This window comes from Dioscorea cayenensis, chromosome 16 (assembly GCF_009730915.1).
Source record: "Dioscorea cayenensis subsp. rotundata cultivar TDr96_F1 chromosome 16, TDr96_F1_v2_PseudoChromosome.rev07_lg8_w22 25.fasta, whole genome shotgun sequence".
Classification (NCBI taxonomy): Eukaryota; Viridiplantae; Streptophyta; class Magnoliopsida; order Dioscoreales; family Dioscoreaceae; genus Dioscorea; species Dioscorea cayenensis.
Window position 1 is genome coordinate 20,981,906 of NC_052486.1, and position 20,079 is coordinate 21,001,984.

General features: G+C 30.6%; 2 protein-coding genes across 2 annotated transcripts; both read right to left on the reverse strand.

Moving 5' to 3' along the window:
- Nucleotides 1–1,278: 1,278 nt before the first annotated feature.
- On the reverse strand, nucleotides 1,279–3,835 carry LOC120278621 (protein YABBY 4-like). Its single transcript, XM_039285360.1, has 8 exons — nucleotides 3,797–3,835; nucleotides 3,094–3,555; nucleotides 2,842–2,979; nucleotides 2,600–2,747; nucleotides 2,307–2,355; nucleotides 2,045–2,120; nucleotides 1,786–1,860; nucleotides 1,279–1,685 (listed from the first exon to the last, which is right to left on the reverse strand). The coding sequence occupies exons 1-8, from the start codon at nucleotides 3,833–3,835 to the stop codon at nucleotides 1,608–1,610; spliced, it is 1,065 nt and encodes a 354-aa protein (XP_039141294.1). The 3' UTR covers nucleotides 1,279–1,607.
- Nucleotides 3,836–18,190: 14,355 nt separating this feature from the next.
- LOC120279543 (50S ribosomal protein L30-like) lies at nucleotides 18,191–18,735 on the reverse strand. The gene is given in 3 exon segments (XM_039286465.1): nucleotides 18,191–18,312; nucleotides 18,314–18,352; nucleotides 18,424–18,735. Coding segments are annotated over 3 exon segments (327 nt in total). The 5' UTR covers nucleotides 18,622–18,735; the 3' UTR covers nucleotides 18,191–18,222.
- Between the last annotated feature and the right edge of the window lie 1,344 nt (nucleotides 18,736–20,079).

The window sequence follows — 20,079 nt, forward strand, 5'->3', positions numbered from 1 at the left end:
GATTTTGATAAGACCTTTGTTATTGGGAAACATGTAACACCTCTTACTTGAGAAGGCAGATATTCAAAGTAAATGTTTTAATTCAACATTACTTGAATGATAAAAAAAGGAATAGTTGTGTTGAAAAAACTATCCATAAGTGTTAGACAAATCATATGAATTAATAACAAAGGCAAGACTATTATAATTTAGGTAGCACTTGTGCATGATGAAGCAAAACACAAAGTAAACTAATGAAGTTCTAGAAAACAAGAGGACCTTATAATTGATCAATGTACATATCATTGAAGAAAAATTAACTTTGTTTAATATCAATGTGCTCTTATTCCACAAAACTGTGCATATTTTGTTTTCAAGCTTCTGTTGATAATTTAATAGATGAAAACAAAACCCTAGTCAAACACATGAGCTACTGTTTAATGGGACACTGGTTTACATAAACACTAACCTAGATCAATCTAGAGTTCTTTTGGTACTTAGTCTGCATGATAATTAATTCATTCTCTTGTTCTTGTTCTGATTCTAGAATTATTTCATTGTCTTATTGCTTCCAAGAAGAAGACAACTGGGATGCCATCATTCGACATAAGAATTAACATGTTGTACATATTTGTGTATAAGATGGAAGTATAAAACAAGAGAAAATATATGAATAAAAATGTTTTATATTTAAGTTGAACTTTAGCAAACAGCATTAATCAAGTGATCCTTTAAGTTGTTTGATAATTCTTGCAGCATTGTCATATATATAGTTTGTACAAGAAAGAACAAGAAAAAAATCAAGGAAAAATCAAGCAACATATCATTGATAACATGATTTATTTTGATCATATGCTAATAATGAATAGTATATTGTTTTAGAAACAAAAAAATATTAACCATTAAGATATATATGAATCATTGTTGTGTGAAGAAATCCATTCTTGTACTTTGCTGATGAGATTATATATTTTTCCAGTTGAAAAAAGAACCTGAATATTGTAACAACTTATGGAAGTTTTTTTCATGAGTGGAATTGCCAACAATTTATGTTAATCAAAAGGTTCTTTTTTTCTTTTTAATGATATGATCAGTCTCTGAGTTCTTCTATATATATATAATCTTCAAATTATCACTACATATATATTTACACACAAACACTAACAATCAAAGTTAATTAATAAATTGCATTACAATGTCATGAACTCATATATAGAGTAAAATATAACCAGTTAAATTCAAGATTATATGGAAGAAATAAAACATAGAGTAGATGCAGAAAATTAAAAGATGATGGAATTAATGGTAGAAGTGGTCTGTCTATTTGAAAGAGATGTGCTGTCCATAGATATAAAACATGATCATGCAAAGTAAAGGCAGCACAACAAGCTCCCGTTTTACTCGACAAGAAGACCAAGTAGAGAAAATTAAAAAAAAAAAAAAGAAAAAAAAGCAACAAAGAGAGAAGAAAGAAGGAAACCCTAAAGATGAACAGTTCTAACAGTTACTTTAAAGAAGAGGAATCCCAGAGAAAATATAGAAACCCTAATGGTAGTTGTAGTTGTAGAAGAAGAAGAAGAAGAAGAAGAAGAAGAAGAAGAAGAAGAAGTTGATAATTCTTCATGGCTTTAGAAGGGAGTCACTCCCATATTAGCTGCTGCAGCAGCAGCATACAACCCATCTCTCAGCATCACATCATCTCCTTCCTATCAAAAAAATCATTAAAAAAAAAACAGAAAGAATTTTTATAATATTAAATTAAAAAATGAACTTTTAGGGTTTAATATTAAACTTCTTTTTCTTTACCTGCTGGCGTACACTGCTCTTCTTCAAGGCCTGGTCTGGCATCATTCCGAAGTGGATGTGTGGGAAGTGTGCCCACTGATCAATGCCAACAAAGAACATTAAACTTATATAGTTTGAATATTATGAAAACCCTAGTACTTCCAGTGAACCCTAAAAGTATAGCATATAAATAGACTGCAAACAAAGTGATGAGGAGGAGAGCTAGAGATAGCAACAGAGAGAGAGAGAGAGAGAGAGAGAGAGAGAGAGAGAGACTGACGTTCTTTGCAGCTGCACTGAAGGCCTCCCTGTGTGTGATGTCTGGGTTACCAGCTTTGATGCGTTGGATTTCGTCCCTGCCATGGCCATCACTTTTCTTTATAGTTTTCAATTCACTTTGCACTACTATTAAATATGAGAGAGAAGAGAGCAACAGAGAAACAAAAAAAAAAATACAGAGAAAGAGAGCTAACAAACTAAGATCAAAGATATATCATTGTGTTGTAAATTGTAATAATAATAATATTAATAATATAACTCACTTGATGAATCTATTGTAAGCTGAGGGAACTCTCTGTCTCTTCTCAGGAGCTGCAAATTAACAAAACTCTTAAGAATTATGAATATGTTTATATGTGTGTATATATGAATACTAAATTTAATTTTTGTTTTCTTTTTTGTAAATTGGAGCTGAGCTCAATTATTCACTTTGATGGGGGATGCTGTAGATCACCAATGAAAAGACAATGGTGCAACTGTTTATCAACCAATGCAGCAACACATCCAACCAAATTAAACACCACAAAAGCAAAGTAATCAAAGAAGGAAATCTCACGTCTGTTGACAACTGGGGTAGGAGGGAGAGGGAGATCCTCATCAGTTCTCTTCATCGGTGGCATCGTATTGGTATTCCTAATATTCTGTTGGTCTAAGAGAATGCTCGACGGTGGCAAAGGTGGTGGTGGTGGACACTGTGTCTCATCCTACAAATAACACAAAGAAATTAAATAAAAATAATTAATCCTCAAGCATATATATATATATATATATATATTGGGAAGAAAGAGATGGATATACCAAGAGATTATGGTGAACAAGATGGAGCTGGTTGGCGGTGGGGAGTAAAAGGCCGCGCATGTTGACAGAGAGAAGGTTGGTGCAGTGGCCGCATCTCACAGTAACAGTCTTGAAGAGGCTACTGCAAGGAACACTCACCTGGAAAGCAGGGAAAGAAGGTGAAGTGATGAATCATGTCAAGCATACAGAGAAGAGGAAGAAGATGAAGAAGTTGAAATTGGTGGTAAAAAATTTATATATATATATATGTACAGCGAGGACAGTGTCACAGAAGTTGCAATGGACGTAGCAGAGTTGCTCGGAGGGAGGAGGGGAGAGGTGGTCCAGAGAAAAGGCAGCTGAAGAAGATGACATGATGGGAAGAGGGGAGGCAAAAACTCTCCTTCTTCTTTGTTCCCAACTGCTCTGATTTGATGGACCAACGGAAGAGAGAGAGAAAGAGAAGGGTATGGTATGGGTATGGTGATGTGATGCTGTGATTTGATGCCTTGATTTGATGCTTTGATTGACTGGAAATCCCTGAATGGCTAACCTCGGATCTGTTGTTCTGATTAGAAAATAGAAGTTGGGGGAAAAGAGAGAGAGAGAGGGAGGGAAAGAAAGAAGGCAGATAGAAAGAGTAAAGAGTAAAGAGAGAGAAAGAGAGCAAAGTTCAGAGAAGGAAAGAGAAAGATAAAAGGGCAAGGGAGAAGTTTTGAGACTAGTTCTTTCTTCCTATCTTTTCAATCTCTCCTTCTCTCTCTCTCTCTGTCTCTCAGTTTGCAAGAGAGGAAAAAGGAATCTGAATGAGTGATGGGGATTTGTCTTCTGTATAAGTTACTGTTGGTGATTATCTATGCAAGCTCTTTCTTTTTTTTTGCCAAGAGTTTGTTTGTGTGTATATATACATATATGGAACTCATGTATATATATATGTGTGTGAATAATTAATTAATTAATACTTATACTATACTACCACATGTGCTACATGAAGAGAAGGACTAAAAACAAGCATCTCCGTGCATCTTTTTTCCTCTCCTTCTCTCTTTCTTCTCTGAGAAAGTACTTTGTGTTTGTATTGGTTCTTTTGCTTTCTTCTTTGAAATTTTATCTAACATGTTTTTTTTTTTAACTAATGATTTTTTTTTAATAATTATTTATAAAATATCAACTATGTTTATAGGTATGGAAATTATAAACTTTATATAAAAATAAAAATAAAAAACATTATACCGAATTGTTGGATATGTGTCATGTGCTAGTAGATTGTAATTATATGCACCTGCACATGGTGCTTATTTATTGAGTTGATATAATGCATCATATGAAAATAATCTTATTCTTTTAAAGACGGCTACTTTTAAAAACATAGATTACATTTAAACAAAATTTAATAATGGAACCTACAAATAGATTATCAAGTCAAATTACTTTAATGGACATCAAGTTTTTAAATATACAATAAAAAAATTTTCTAACTTATGTTTGCTTGATTTTGCATAAAACTAATTAAGATATATAGAAAGTAATCCCTAATCTAAGGGATATCTTTCCAGTCCACTAGAGAATTATATATATATATATATATATATACATTCATGTTTATGATTAAAACATAGCTTATTGCATTCACTACAAATATGCTGTGATTGACAAATTAAACTAATGAATTCTAACATATCTACCATTGTCTACACACTGTGAAAGAGCAATGAGTAACCGCTACTAATTTTTGAATTATGTTTGACTAAATGGCAAAACCAAGCAAGTGAGTTGAGGTAAAAAATAATAAAAGAGGAAAAAGAAACTAATATGTGGTCCATTATCTCTTGGAAATTAAGGACCATCTCTAAGAATCTAGGAGTTGAAATGAAGTTGTTAGAAGGTTGAAACAAGTGACATAAATAGGAATCTAAGTATTGGAAAAAATTGTAAATCCACTTGTTGTACCATAAACTCGTGCAATCCCTAATTCCAACAATGGAAGTGAAATTAGATGCAAAGAAGGCAAATTAAGTATATGTGACACTTATCCAAAAACAGAAAGGTCAAATTTGAACATTACCATGAGAACATAAAATAAAATAAAAAAAAAAGAACTTTTTACTTGAAAAACAAGACAGAGTTTTAAACAAGCAATTTTTTTTTTTTGAATAATAGACGACAAGCACCTTTTTATATGAATATAAACAGTACCAAACAGTACTGGAACCCAGATGTACAATATATGTACAGTATGAGAATAGTATAAGAATCCCGGGTGAACAGTGTATGTAAACAAGCAATTAGAATTCATAAAATAAAATTCAACTATTATTTACTTGTGAATTCAACTATTAATATTCATAAATGATTAAATGCAATGAAATGCATTAATTTTTACTTCCTCTTGAATTTAATATAATGAATCACCAAACAAAGTTCATAATAAATAATCACTTTTGTCAAACCTCAATATATATATATATATATATATACATACATTCAACGTCCCCTTGTGTACAATCCAAAAAGCTCTTCTAAAGTCCATTTTCAAATGAAATCAGAGGTAATGCACCATGTCCACACCTTATTTCAATCATGAACCTCTCTAGTTAAAGCCTTGGATTCTTTGGAAAAGAAGAGTCTTGGCCATACATAGTTAGCATAAAAGAAGAGCCATTGCAAAAGAGTTTGTGGTCCAATCCCTCATATCTTATTCTAGAAAAACCAACTCTATCTTGAGCAATTCTCAAGCTAATAAATTAAAACCTCAACCATTCTTGAAATTTCTTATGACAATAAAACATTGCACTAATCAATCTTTCTTAAATAATAATGCATGATAATAATGAAAAGAATAACTTGTTATAAGCATTAGTGTTTATATACACAAACATATATATATATATATATATTACACTTCTTTTTTTGAGGTAGTAAAAGTATAGTTTGGTATTTCTTGATTTCAACAAAGCATTCCTCTTGCATGATCCATGGGAGTGAAACTTTAAAGAGGCAAGTTGTTATTCAACATATAAAAGGAGAGGTTTATGACTTTTCTATATTTGAAGGATAAGAAGTCAGTACATAACTTTTCAGAAAGCCATGAAGTACCAGGCATTCATTCCAAGGTTGAGGATTAGCTGTGGAGTAGCCTCCCGTTTTAATTAATAAGGCTTTGGTGACAACAATTAAGACTCAAGTACAATAGAGTAGTAATGCATGCATGAGACTACAGTATGTATAAGAAAATTAATGATTAATTAATTATGATAAAAACATTCTTCTTGAGAATATAAATAAATATACATATAAATAGTTTAATGAATATGTAGGTAAAAAATAACAAATTAAAATTTCATAAAGAAAATCTAGGAAACAGCAAAAACAAAAAAAGCTGTAGTGATAAATCATCCTTTATTTACGTGATAGTCAAAGAATTAATAAAAGTTGTTTACTTTAACCTTGAAAGAATACAAATTGTTCATGATTCTCTAAAGTTTTTTTTTTCTTTTTTATTATTTTTTTTGGAGTACTGTGGAATAACTTTTTGTAAATAAATTTTCAATAAAACAAAAGAGTTTAAAATGTGGGTCACTTAAATTATTTTGGGTCAACCAGATCCTTTAAGATTGACTATATGAACATTTTGTATAGCTAAAAAAAAATAGAAGCCATACAGTCTACATTGTAAATTCAATCATGATTTTAGAGTTAGGATTATATATATATATATATATATATTTTGCCAAGATGAGTGGCTAGACGTTAAAAAAGATAGGAGAGTGCACAAGCCTCGGCGGAGCAAGTGGAAGCGAGACCCACATACACATAAGTGCTGAGATCACCCGTACACAATCATTACTCACACCCCAAAAAATATGCCCTCATCGAAGATTCGAACTCTCACCACCTATGAAGGATTCTATTGGAAACTCGGCTACCAATAGACCACTTCTTCGCTGGTAGAGTTAGGATTATATTAAGCATGTATTTATCTAAATAATACAATTCAAATAAATAAATCTTTCTATATTATGTTTTTTTTTTATAATAATATTTTTTTTTTTTGTCTTGAAGTCAATTTTGGTTATGCTAATTGCAATTTTTTCAATGTTAATTATATATATCCGCGTAATAAAATTAATACATGGTATAATCTACAAAACATTCTAATATATATATATATATATATAATATAAAGTGAATTAGAATAAACAAGTCATCTCTATCTCTAATTATCTTAGAATGCTAATTAATTTGGTGTTGCTTCACATGCACTCTTGCGATGGAAAATGGGCCCATCAAACCAAAAATTGACAATTGAGCTCACCAAACCACAATGTCACACATGTGATTTGGTTCACAATGTACCAACTTGATCATTGTGGTGGGACTATTTTGGTGAAAGCTAACCCAACTATGGTTAATTGACTCAAACCAAACACGCCAATTAAGGTTTGCATATGCATGATGTTCGTGTTAGAGCTAAAGCTAACCCAACTTTTTAAAATTATTAAAAAAATAGATTTATTGAGTATTAAATATTTTTAATAAGAGCAAGCAAACGTTTAAGTGTGGTCCTAATAAAAGCGAATGTTAATTAGACATGTGAACCATAATGAAAATGATTTATATCCATTGCAAATATATATGAAGCTAATATGACCAATTAAGTGAAGATTTGAATATCATACATGCAAAATCATGTGTTTGTTTTATCTACGATTTATTATTTTAGAATTTTTATTTATTAGATTTTTTTATAAACTTTTGTGTGTGTATTTATTATATACTAAATACTAGGAAGGGAAAAATTTTAAAAAAAATATTAACATTCACATTTCTAGCTTGTTTGTTATTGATTAGGTCGTACAAGTTAATTACATAAATATGGGTGAGATAACTTACATAAAACACTATTTATTTACATGAAAAACTCAAAATAATAAAAATTTATTAAGCTCATCATGAATAAGCCCGAAGTAGAATTTATGGCATAAATAATTAATTAAAATAATAAGTATATATATATATAAGAGAAGGGAAATTCATGTATGAATAATCTAAAAATTATAAATAAAAAAAATTAATGAGCATGAAGACAAAACAAAACAAAAACCAAAATTTACCTCTATATACTTGTCTTTTTTTTATCCAAGCATATTATTTACTATCATTTATTTCTTTATTATTATGTTACATCTAGTATTTTTGTGGCATTTGTGATAAGATAGACATATATATATATATATATATATATATATATATGGCATAATTAAATGCATTTGAAAAGAAAATCATTTGAGTTTTGTTGATATATATACTCATTTAAATCTTGTTTTAATAATAGTAAATGTTTAATTGGATCCTTTTCTGAATCTGTCATTAAATTTTAATTATAGTTAAAAACCGTTACCAATAACTTAGAATGAGTAATGGTAGAGAAATATCAAGAAGAAGAAAAGAATGCCGAAATTATATATATCATATATTATACACTATACATTTAAATTGTATTTAAAAAATATTAATATTATTTAAATATTCATACCATGATGTGCAAGTCATTATATCAATAATTAATTCATAGAATTGGTTGAGGAATTAAAAGAAGAACCAAATTTTATTTGAAAAAAGAAAAACAAAAATAAACAATCAATTCTTTTTAGGATCTCAATCAATGTATATCTAGCACTTATAACAAAATTTATGACTAGCATTAAAAAACAAAAAACCAAAAGTAAACGCCCACTTTTACAGCATATATGAATAAATGCAACTCATCTTTTCTTTTATTTTTTTCTTTTTTTAAAAAAAAAGAGAGAAAAATAAAACCCATAATAAATAAATTAATAAAAAGGAAAATGGTGGATTATAGAGGTCACCATCAAGCAAAGATCCATGAAAAGATGTGGAGCTAGCTAAGATAGATCTTGGTTGGTTGTATGCATGAAAGTGACCCTTCTTCTTGTGTTTCCCGCCCAACTTGCATTCATTCATTCATTCACTCACTCATTCATTCATTCACTCTCTCTCTCTCTCTTTCTCTTTCTCTTTCTCTTTCTCGGCCCGGACGCTGTGCGCTCTTCTTGGCCACCATTCCCAAGGACATATATGCCATGCCATGACAAAGGCCAAGGGCCAAAGGCCATGGCCGTCAGAAGTGGGAGGCCTTCCCCTTCATCACCTTCTTGTGGATTGAGACATTTGCATGCTCCTCCAATATCTATATATTTTTATATATATATAATCATGCACTTCTCATTTCTTTTTTTTTCTTTTTTTTCTTTGAGAAAGAAAAATGTTATGATATTGATCTGATCATCACATTGAAATGTTTTTATGTTTATGATCATCAAAAAAAAAAAAAATGTTATACTATATATTTACCCTTAAATCTTAGTTAACTATATATTTAAGTTTGTTAATTTGTCATTAATACACCATTAAAAGGCTTATATATATATATATATAGAGAGAGAGAGAGAGAGAGAGAGAGAGAAAAATATTTTTTTAATGTTGAGAAAAACAAGAGCTCTTAAGTACAATTATCAGTGGATCATATTAATTAATTAGTGAAATTTAATTATGTATAAACAAAGTGTATGCATTCAATATTAATTACTTCAAGGCAAGAAGAAGAAGAAGAAGAAGACGGGGGGAAAAACAGGCAATGTAGAAATCAAAAATAAAATATAAGATTGTTGTGGCAGAAGTAGTAGAAGTAGTAGTAGCAGTAGTAGTAGTAGTAGTAAAGAAAAAGGTGAATGCTTTTCTTTGGTAGCTAGTATGCATGCTGCTATACTTTGCTTTGGTCTTTACTTTGTTTGATTTGACCCTCACTGGCTCCTGAGTAACAAAAGAGCAGCAGCAGCAGCAGTAAGAGCAGCAGAAGCAGCAGCAGCTGCAGCTGCTGCTGCATGCTGGCACACAGACAGACAGAGATCCTCCACACTTTTCTCTTTCTCTCTCTCTTTCTCTCATGAATGTGTATGTTTTTCAAATGTCTTGCTTTACCACCTTTGTCCTTTTCCTGCCTTTCTTCTCAATCTGGCTACGATGAGCAGTCTGTATCCACACAGTTGCATTGAGCTCTGGTCCACTTCTCAGGACCCAATTTCAACAAGGTACCCACATGAGAGCTTGTCCAGGGAGCACATCAACTCTTAACTAGTTTGGCTTCCTCCTTTTTCACTGTGCTTTATTGTCTCTCTCTCTCTCTCTCTTTCTCTCTCTCTCTTTCTCTCTTTCTCTGTGTATATATGTTAAAAATGTGAACTAGATTTGTAGCAATGTCTTTCATCTCATTTATTATGTTTTGTAACCCTTGTAGCTGCTAGCTACCATTCTCTTTAATTGTTTTGGACCTTCTTGCTGTCTTATGACCACCTTCTTCTTCTTCTTCTTCTTCTTCTTCTCCTTCTTCTTCTTTTTATAATAATTGTTCATTAATGTTATTGCCTTTTGAATTCTCTTAACTAATTAATATACACACACTATTGTGCTCAGAGAATACAGTGAATGTAGCTTCTTTTATTTATAGTTTAATTTGTCTCTTTTTGAGAGAGAAAGAGAGATATATATATAGAGGGTTAATAATTTCAGCTTTGTAAATGGTGAAATTAGTAATAAAGTAATAAAGTAAATACTAAAATTTAATAATTAAAACCATGTTGTTTAATCAATGAAACAAAACATTAAAACTATAACTTGTTCAAATGGTATTGGTTATAATTAAACACAATTTATGGGGTTTAGGGTCTTAATTTGCTACTAAACATGTATGCATGCATGCATGCATGCATGCATTCATTTAAACACTGAATAATATGAACTTTTATTTCTTCATATTATATATATAAGTGTTAGAATGCCAAAGAAGAACAAGCAAGGGAAAAAGAGAGATGCAAACCACCAAAATGAAGGATTGATACATCTCTTTCATTGAATGTGAAGACTGTTGTGCTATCTGTGTACCTGAAATAATAATCTATATATATATATATTTATATCTCTGTAAAGTAGAGTTCCAAGTTAGATGCAGTACCTAGCTAGTAGGTAGGTATGTATATAATTTATATAGGTTGAAGATGATAAGGTGGTGGGATAATTAATTGATGCAATATCTGATCCTTGGTGTGTTAGGGTTCTTCCACCTGGCACACACCTCCACCCTGCTCTTCTTGCTCCTAATAAGATAGTGAAATAATATATCTAAGAGTACTATATACCTTGGCTTACTTTACTACAAATATACATGATAATGTAGTAGACATGTCTTATAATATATTTAGTACAGCTAAAATTCTTTGGTCACCCTAATATGGATATATATATGTATTTTTTTATATTATTTTTTATATTAATATATTATCAATTAAAAATTAGAAAAATCGTTTATATACAACCTGTAAAAGTAGCCTAGGGCCGGTCCTAAACATAAGGTACTATGGTACATACCTAAAATCCTTGATATGTTAAGCCTCAAAATTCATCGTTTTTAAATTATATTTAAAATATTTATTTATTATTTTTATTATTTTATTTACACAAGCATATTATTAAAAACCTTAACTATTTTTTTAAAATAAAAATTTATCTTATTTAAATTGATTTATAATAATATAATATAATATTATTTTTTTCTTATTCATGAATTTTTTATATTTAAAAATTATTATTTTTATCATTATTATTTTATTTTATTATATAATTTAATATTTAGTAAAAAAAAATTAAGAAAAAAATTCAAAATTTTGCCTAGCTCCATTGACAGGCCCTGAAAACAAATAGATAAAGTGATGAAAATAAATAAATTTTTTAAAACTTTATATTATTTTCATGTCAGTATATAAGTAATTTATCATTTTAAGAAAAATATACAAGGAAAAAAAAATCCCTCAAAGGCAATGAGGGAAAGTAAAAGTGTGCCCTAACTTGAGACTCAACCCTATATAAGATAGTACTTGAGATAGCACCTAAAACCGGGAGTCAACTCTAAAAAGGCATACAGAATTGGAGTAATGATAGGAGATGTGATTATAGGTTTTCAAAATATTAATTAAGAACATAATTTAATATGATGAATAATCATATAATTATATATATATATATATATATATATAATCTCATTTGAAACGATGGTCTCAGTACCTAAAAAGTGATAATGTGAAGCAGTCGACGTTTTAGGTTTTCTTCTTTTCTAATGAATAATAAAATAATATGTGTTATCTTTAAAAAAATAAAAATTAATTATAGGTCTATGAAAATTTCAAAACATCCCAATATATTGATATTTGAATTTCACATACTAATCACTATTTTTCAGTTTAATTATTTTTTTAGTTTTTTGTACCCTCACTCCATTGGCTTTTGAAAATATCCCTTCAATATTGGCGAGAAAAATCCCGTAAAATCTTGTCCAACTTTTAAAAAAGTGAGCATATAGCAATCACTTCAATCACTTTTTTTTTCTATTTTTTCACTTAACTTTTGTACGCAGAAATATATCTAATCAAGAAGCAAATATTAAACAAAAACAGTCATACTAATTAAAAAACTTATATTATATATGAAAACTCACAATTATAAATAGAAAAGTAAATTTGTTAGCAAAAACGTCACAATTCTAAATAAAAAATTAACCCATCACCATTTACTCCTCGAAATTCGCACCTGCCCAAATTGCTTCATCGCGGAAAAATAAATGGATGATATTTTTTCTTCAAAAACACTCTCTCCATTTAATGATAGAAGGATTGAAAAAGAAACTCATTAGACTTTGTGTGGATATGGATAATTTAACTCATTGAGAAAGTTGAAGGGATGTATGAAGTAATTTCCTTTAAAAATTATTGGTTTTTAGTAAATAAGAATAAAATAATTAGCTAGTTTAATTAGTTGTTAATTTTAAGAGTGACAAGCATCTAAGTTTTTTTAAGAATTTTTATAATTATTTTTCTAACCGATATGGACAAATCACATATTAAAAACAAACACTTGTAAGGAGTTAAACAATATAATACCTGTTTCTTCCACTTACATGAGCTGATATTCAAACTCGTTTTTCTTAGCCGGACGCCTAATACTGATGGGCTAAAATGCCAATAGATTAAATAATAGTTAGCTATATTAAGACATTTAACTAGTGCGAAAGTTCTTAATTAATTCGATTAATATTGTCACAGTGAGGATGATTCCAACTAAAAATATACATTTGTGGTTATAAATCAATCATTTAAATCATTTTTTATTTTTAAAATATATATTATGATAAATCCGAGGTTAACAAATGCACAGTTGTAAAACAGGGTCTTGTTGGACCGGGAGGGAAGAGCCCACAAGCTCGCCCATTTTTTTATTATTCTTGTTTAATTATATTATATTATAATTTAAATGATTCATTATTTCCAAAATAAATAATAATATTGTTTATCATTCGTTTATAAACAAAACAAATGAAACAAAAGACCGAATAATAAAAATAAAAATTTTTGAGTACTAGTATTAAGAAAAATATTTAATAACTCAAATTATAGAGTTAATAATTAAACTATCTTTTCAGGAAAAATCCATGTTATTACTTTATTAATTCTCTCTCATACAATATTTTTTTATTAACAATAATAAAGATCTTTTTATTGAAAATTTTAAAAGATAAAACTTAAACAGTCAAGTTAAAATCATGTTAAAATTTTCTAAAACAACACTTATTTAAGAATAAATTTTTATAAATAAAATGTCACTTATTCACAAAGTGAAAAATATATCATTAAATTTAACAATTAAGATGCGCCCCACACACTCTTTAATTATTAAACTTCAACCGTGCGGAGTAAATCAAACCCTCACTTTTTCACATGAAAATTAACTATCTTACCATTCTATTAGTTGCTCAATTTGTTATTATATGGTAACACAATAACTTTTTAAATAACACTAGAAAACTAAAATGATTTCTTTGCTTGTTAGTTCTTGTGTTCATGTGTAATCATTCTGTCTCGCCTCCCATGTTATCTCTTTTATAATTGTCTTTGCTTTTAAAAAAATTGCAATTTATCTATTTTCAAAAATAAAATTATTGAAAATTTTACACTATTTTGTCACATAAATATTATAAATATATTGTTTTATGAATACAAAAATGATTGTTATGTTATTGTTTGTTTTTCTAGAATGCGTGAATAGTCCAGGTGATAGCTCATGCTTGAAAATGTGAATAGTCAGGTAATAACTCACTGCAAAAATCAGTAAAAGATGCTACTAAAAATGTGAATAGTCCAGAGTAATAACTCATCACTAAAAATGCGATTAAGAGGATGAGAGTTTGAAACCGTATTCTCATGACACTAGATTATCATATATCATTCACATACTGTATATACTAGAAGTCACTGTGTTCATCAATACTATTCACTAGTTTTTATGTAAATCTTTTGTGGAAGAAACAACGTTGTCTTTCCTCCAAAATTGCATATTAGGGAAAATTTATCTCTTGAGAGTTGTTAAAGGCATTATAATTGGTACACTTTCATATTTATTGTTCCTTTAATAACGTTATCATCTTAAAAAATAATAATAAATACATAAATAAAATATGACGCCAATAGTAACATAAACACATCATCAAATAATTAAATAAGATCGCAAAGCTTTCCATGTGAAACCCTTTTTGGTCTTCCAGTCTCAGAAGGAAAGGAATAAATGTCAATCAAAATGATTCTAAGAGTGAAATGGACTTCACATCCAAACATATTAAAGTTATCTGAAGGACACCTCAAAAAGGGAATTAGAAATCTTAATCCAAAGATCAAAGAATAATAACCTTATTATAAACAAACCATTAAAGTGTCTGTAACCTTCAATAGACGTATAAACTAATGGATAAGCAAAGAACATGCCTCCTGCTACACTGCTACTTTCACATGCTAGTTGATCTTTATTTTATTTTTATTTATTTATTTATTTTTCTGACAAAGCATTCTTGTTGAATTTTTCCTCTTGTGAATGTTTATATGTACCCCTGTAAATTAGCATACTTGTTTGAAAAGCAAGCACTTCCAGACAGTATATTGCAAAATGCACAAATACACTCTAGTTATTTTGGCCATGTAACACATGTTTTTAGTTGAATTTACCTTGATATATATAAATATATATACACATACATACATATATATTAAAAGACTTAAAACGGGTAAATTTATGCTTTGTTTGATTTATTTTAAGAAATATATGCACAATCATTATTGAGAAACTTTGTCTTCCTCCTTGTGTGTTTATATCTCTCTCTAGACCTGTAAAAATGTTTAATCATAGTTTGCGGTTACTATGATATTGTGCTATCTGTTTTATTATCATGTTTCTTTGATGTATCTAGCTTTAATGTATCTAGACTTACCTCTTCTATAATAAAGTTATGATTTACCCACTTTAATCAATATATATATATATATATATATATGCATAATTATAAAAACAGGTCAAACTTGTGCTCTGCTTGGTTACCATGAGGATGCTTATGTACTTTATAGAGGTAAATGTGCAATTTCTAAAAAGGTTAATGTTGCTTTGTGATAGAATGGGTTTTAGTATATAATTTTAACTGTTGATCTGATCTTGAATCATTCCTCTTCATACGTACAATGGCCCCAATTTATCGGTTTGTTTTAGCAGAAATAACATTATTGCCTCATTTGTCTGATTGCTGAAGCTTGGCATTAGAAATTGACAATATGAACTTCTTGCATCCAATAAAATTCTATGTATTATACATACGAATTAACTTACATCAACAAATTTTCAGGTAAGGCTTCAGCTAGAGGCATTGCTAGCTGAAAAATCAAGACAGGCAAAGAACCAATGCCCTCATCAAATTGTCAAGTATCATCAACAAACATCAAATAACTAATCAGCCTCCTATGAACAAGTCATACAATAAAATACTATGCATTGTGATGTATCAATGAACTTCTATGTCTATAAATTTTAAGGTGAGGATTCAGCTAGAGGCATTGCTAGCCAAAAAAATCAAGAATGGCAAATGAAAAGCCTTGAAACTCACAAGAGAGAAATCTAATGCCTTCATCAACTAACATCAAACGACTTACCAGCCTCTTACGAACAAGTCATACAATAAAATTCTATGTATTGTGATGCATCAATGAATTTATATGCTCTCTAAATTTTCAGGTGAGGCTTCAACTAGAGGCATTGCTAGCAGAAAAATCAAAACTGACAAATGAAAACACAAACCTAACAAGAGAGATAGAACCAATGCCTTCATTAACTAGTCGAGTATCATCAACTAACATCAAATGCCTTATCAGCCTCACACGAACAAGTCATACAATAAAATTCTATGTATTGCGATGCATCAATGAATTTATATGCTCTCTAAATTTTCAGGTGAGACTTCAATTAGAGGCATTGCCAGCAGAAAAATCAAAAACTGACAAAATGAAAACACAAACCTAACAAGAGAGATAGAACCAATGCCTTCATTAACTGAGTCGAGTATCATCAACTAACATCAAATGCCTTATCAGCCTCACACGAACAAGTCATACAATAAAATTCTATGTGATGCGATGCATCAATGAATTTATATGCTCTCTAAATTTTCAGGTGAGACTTCAATTAGAGGCATTGCCAGCAGAAAAATCAAAACTGACAAATGAAAACACAAACCTAACAAGAGAGATAGAACCAATGCCTTCATTAACTGAGTCGAGTATCATCAACTAACATCAAATGCCTTATCAGCCTCCACCACGAACAAGTCATACAATAAAATTCTATGTATTGCGATGCATCAATGAATTTATATGCTCTCTAAATTTTCAGGTGAGACTTCAATTAGAGGCATTGCCAGCAGAAAAATCAAAACTGACAAATGAAAACACAAACCTAACAAAGAGATAGAACCAATGCCTTCATTAACTAGTCGAGTATCATCAACTAACATCAAATGCCTTATCAGCCTCACACGAACAAGTCATACAATAAAAATTCTATGTATTACGATGCATCAATGAATTTATATGCTCTCTAAATTTTCAGGTGAGACTTCAATTAGAGGCATTGCCAGCAGAAAAATCAAAACTGACAAATGAAAACACAAACCTAACAAGAGAGATAGAACCAATGCCTTCATTAACTAGTCGAGTATCATCAACTTGTTGGGTTTCAGCCCATTTAGTGGGCTACCAACAAAGAAGAAATAAAGCTTGGGCTTGACCCAAGATAAAAATGAAAAAGATGAAGCTATGTCAATAATAAAGAAGTGGAGCCAACAAGGTAATTTTCACAGTCTAAATTCTCTCATTCTTTTGTTAATGAGAATGAGTCATTCTAGGAGAAGGGGGCTATGTGCAACATTTAAGAGAGAGAGAGAGAGAGAGAGAGAGAGAGAGAGGAGGGAGGCTACCACCAAGAAACCAAGAGAGAGAAAGGGAAGAGAGGGAGCTAGGGCAAGGGAGATCGGACGGCCAACATCATGGCGGATCTCACTCAAACTCGGAAGGAGATTCCTTAGCAAGAAGCTCAACCTATCGATTAGGTTTGATCCTTCGCTTCACTACTCTACTTTGTTGTTTGTTATCAATCTTTCTGTTGATGATGATGGTGAGTAATATCATACGAAATCGCTTTACTTATGAATGTTGTTGCCCTCATGCATGTAAACCTACTAATTAGCTAGAGGAACATATTGTAGCCCATTGTTGACATAGTGGATGCATGTTTAAGAGGCTCTAAGGAGTCCCGTGATTTTTCCCTCGATTCGTAGGGTTTTCCACGCTAAAAATGTGTTTTGCATTGTTGTATGTTTGTTCATCCCATTCTAACAAGAATTGAGGGGTTTGGCAGTGTTTTATACTTGTTTTGAAGCATTGAAGGGTTGTAGAAAACTTGGGAAGACATTTGAAGCCTCAAGGAAGCTCTACAAGACTTTTTGCAGCTTATGCGGGCTGCATATGGGCCACACAAGGTCGCTGAGTGAAGCTCACGGGTAAGTGTGCGCCCGCATACCCGGCGCATGTGAACAGTAACGGGAGCTACAGTAACATTACTACAGTAACTTCCGCAGATTTTCACTGTTCTAAAAACCGGATAAACCCCAACACAACTAACATCAAATGCCTTATCAGCCTCTTACGAACAAGTCATTCGATAAAATTCTAGGTATCACAATGTATCAATGAACTTAAACATTCTATAAATTTTCAGGTAAAGCTTCAGCTAGAGGCATTGCTAACAGAAAAAAATCAAGACTAGCAAAATGAAACCACAAAACTTGACAGAGAGAACCAAAAAAATGTTGAAATTATATGTTATGACCTTAAAATCTATCCCAAAAATCAATAAAATTCTAAACAAAAGGATTCCAATGACACACAGAAGAAGAGCAGAAGAAACTCACTGCACTGGAGCTGGAGATGGAGCATGGCTGACAACAATGGCAGGACGCAAGGCCCTATGCTCATCCTCATTCTGTTTCCGAGCTTTTATACATGGCTTCCGTCTCCACCGCAACCAACCTCTTCACCTGCAAATCCAATTACAATCTCTCATCAAACCCTGAAATCAGAGCAAGAAGCCAGAAGAAGGAACACAGACCTGGTTGAGCATGCCGATGAGCGAAGGGGTGGTGCGGTGGACGACAGTGCGGTGGCATCGCCGGAGGCGCATGGCTTCAAGAGTGCCACGATAGAGCTTGCGAGTGCCGGGAAGGCCGCGCACCAGCGTGATGTACAGCCTGGGGCTCCATTGGATCGGAACGCAAGCTTTGAAGGCATTGAACGCTCTTCCGGCCATCTTCCCTCTTCTCCGATCCTCCGATACACTTGAAACCCTAGCGCCACCGCCACCGCCGCCGCCGACGAGGAGGAGGAGGAGAAACGAGAGAGAGTGAAATGTTTTTTACTTTATATAAATATAAAGTTTTATGAGGATTTGCACATATACCCAAATTATTAATGGTTTTAATAATTATGTAAATATTTAAAATAGGTCAAACATCATACAGCGGGGCGAGATGACTCGAGATGATATCTGATGATATTTAATAGAGTTGGACGACGTAATTGATTCGATTCTTATCTTTGAAATTGATTGGATAGTTCGAGTTAAAAATCTTTGTAGCGTCTCGACTTTTTCTTTGATCTTTATAAATAATGCGTAGTATTCGCATTTATAAAGCGTATGCATTGGTTGAATTAATCACGGGCCAGTATCTCAACGTTCGCGATTACGAATTTGTGAACGTTGGCGGAACTAATCTGTCTTTTTAAAAATATATATATATATATATATATATATATATATATATATATGGGAAAATTTTTAAAACTTAAATTTTTGGAAAATTTTCAATTCTAGTTTTGGGGAATAATAAAACATAGAAATTTTTAAATATTTTGAAATAAGTAAAATTATTATTTTTATTTTTAGGATGTAAATTTTTAATTAAACTGATAATTTTACCTTTATTATTAAAGAAAAATTACATAGCTTAAAATGAACTTTATGTATCTGTAATTTCGTACAACAGAGGGAAACAACAAAGTTTTTTTTTTTAATTATTTCCAAAATTTTTTGAGAATGTATGTGAACAAATTTTAAAAGTTCAATAAAATTATGCATAGCTTTAGGAAAAAATTGAGAAAATACTTTCTAGGTGTATTTTAGTTGATGTGAGGAGCAAAAATATTTTTTTTTCAAAATTTAAAATTTTTAATTTTTTATTTGTATGATTTTGAAAAATCTTTAATTGCATATTTATATCTAATATTATCAATTTATCATCACAAAATTAATAAACAATTTTTTTATTATAGAAAATGAGAAAAAAATTATTTATAGCCCGTCTCGGGTACACGAAGGTACATTATTCAATTTAAATACATATAAATATATATATATTGAGGAGAATTATATAATTTTTAAAAATTTACACTGAAATAATTACCTTGTTTTCCACAGTATGAGCCTATAAATAAATATTTGAGGGTTTTAATAATAAAAAAATATTTTGGATGTTTATTGCTCACGAGTGGTTGGAGCTACTGGGGACTACAGAGCTACCACCCATAACAAGTGGTCTTACTCCCACGGCATTCGGTTCATTATTAACATCATTGATGATTCTTTAAGATAGAGTTTTGTATTAGTATAAATAGATCTCATCAGATTTCAAAATAGATGTCGTTTTTAAGAAGCATATTTCAAAATAATTGTCATTTTTATGGTATCAAGACAAGATAAAGATTTTTG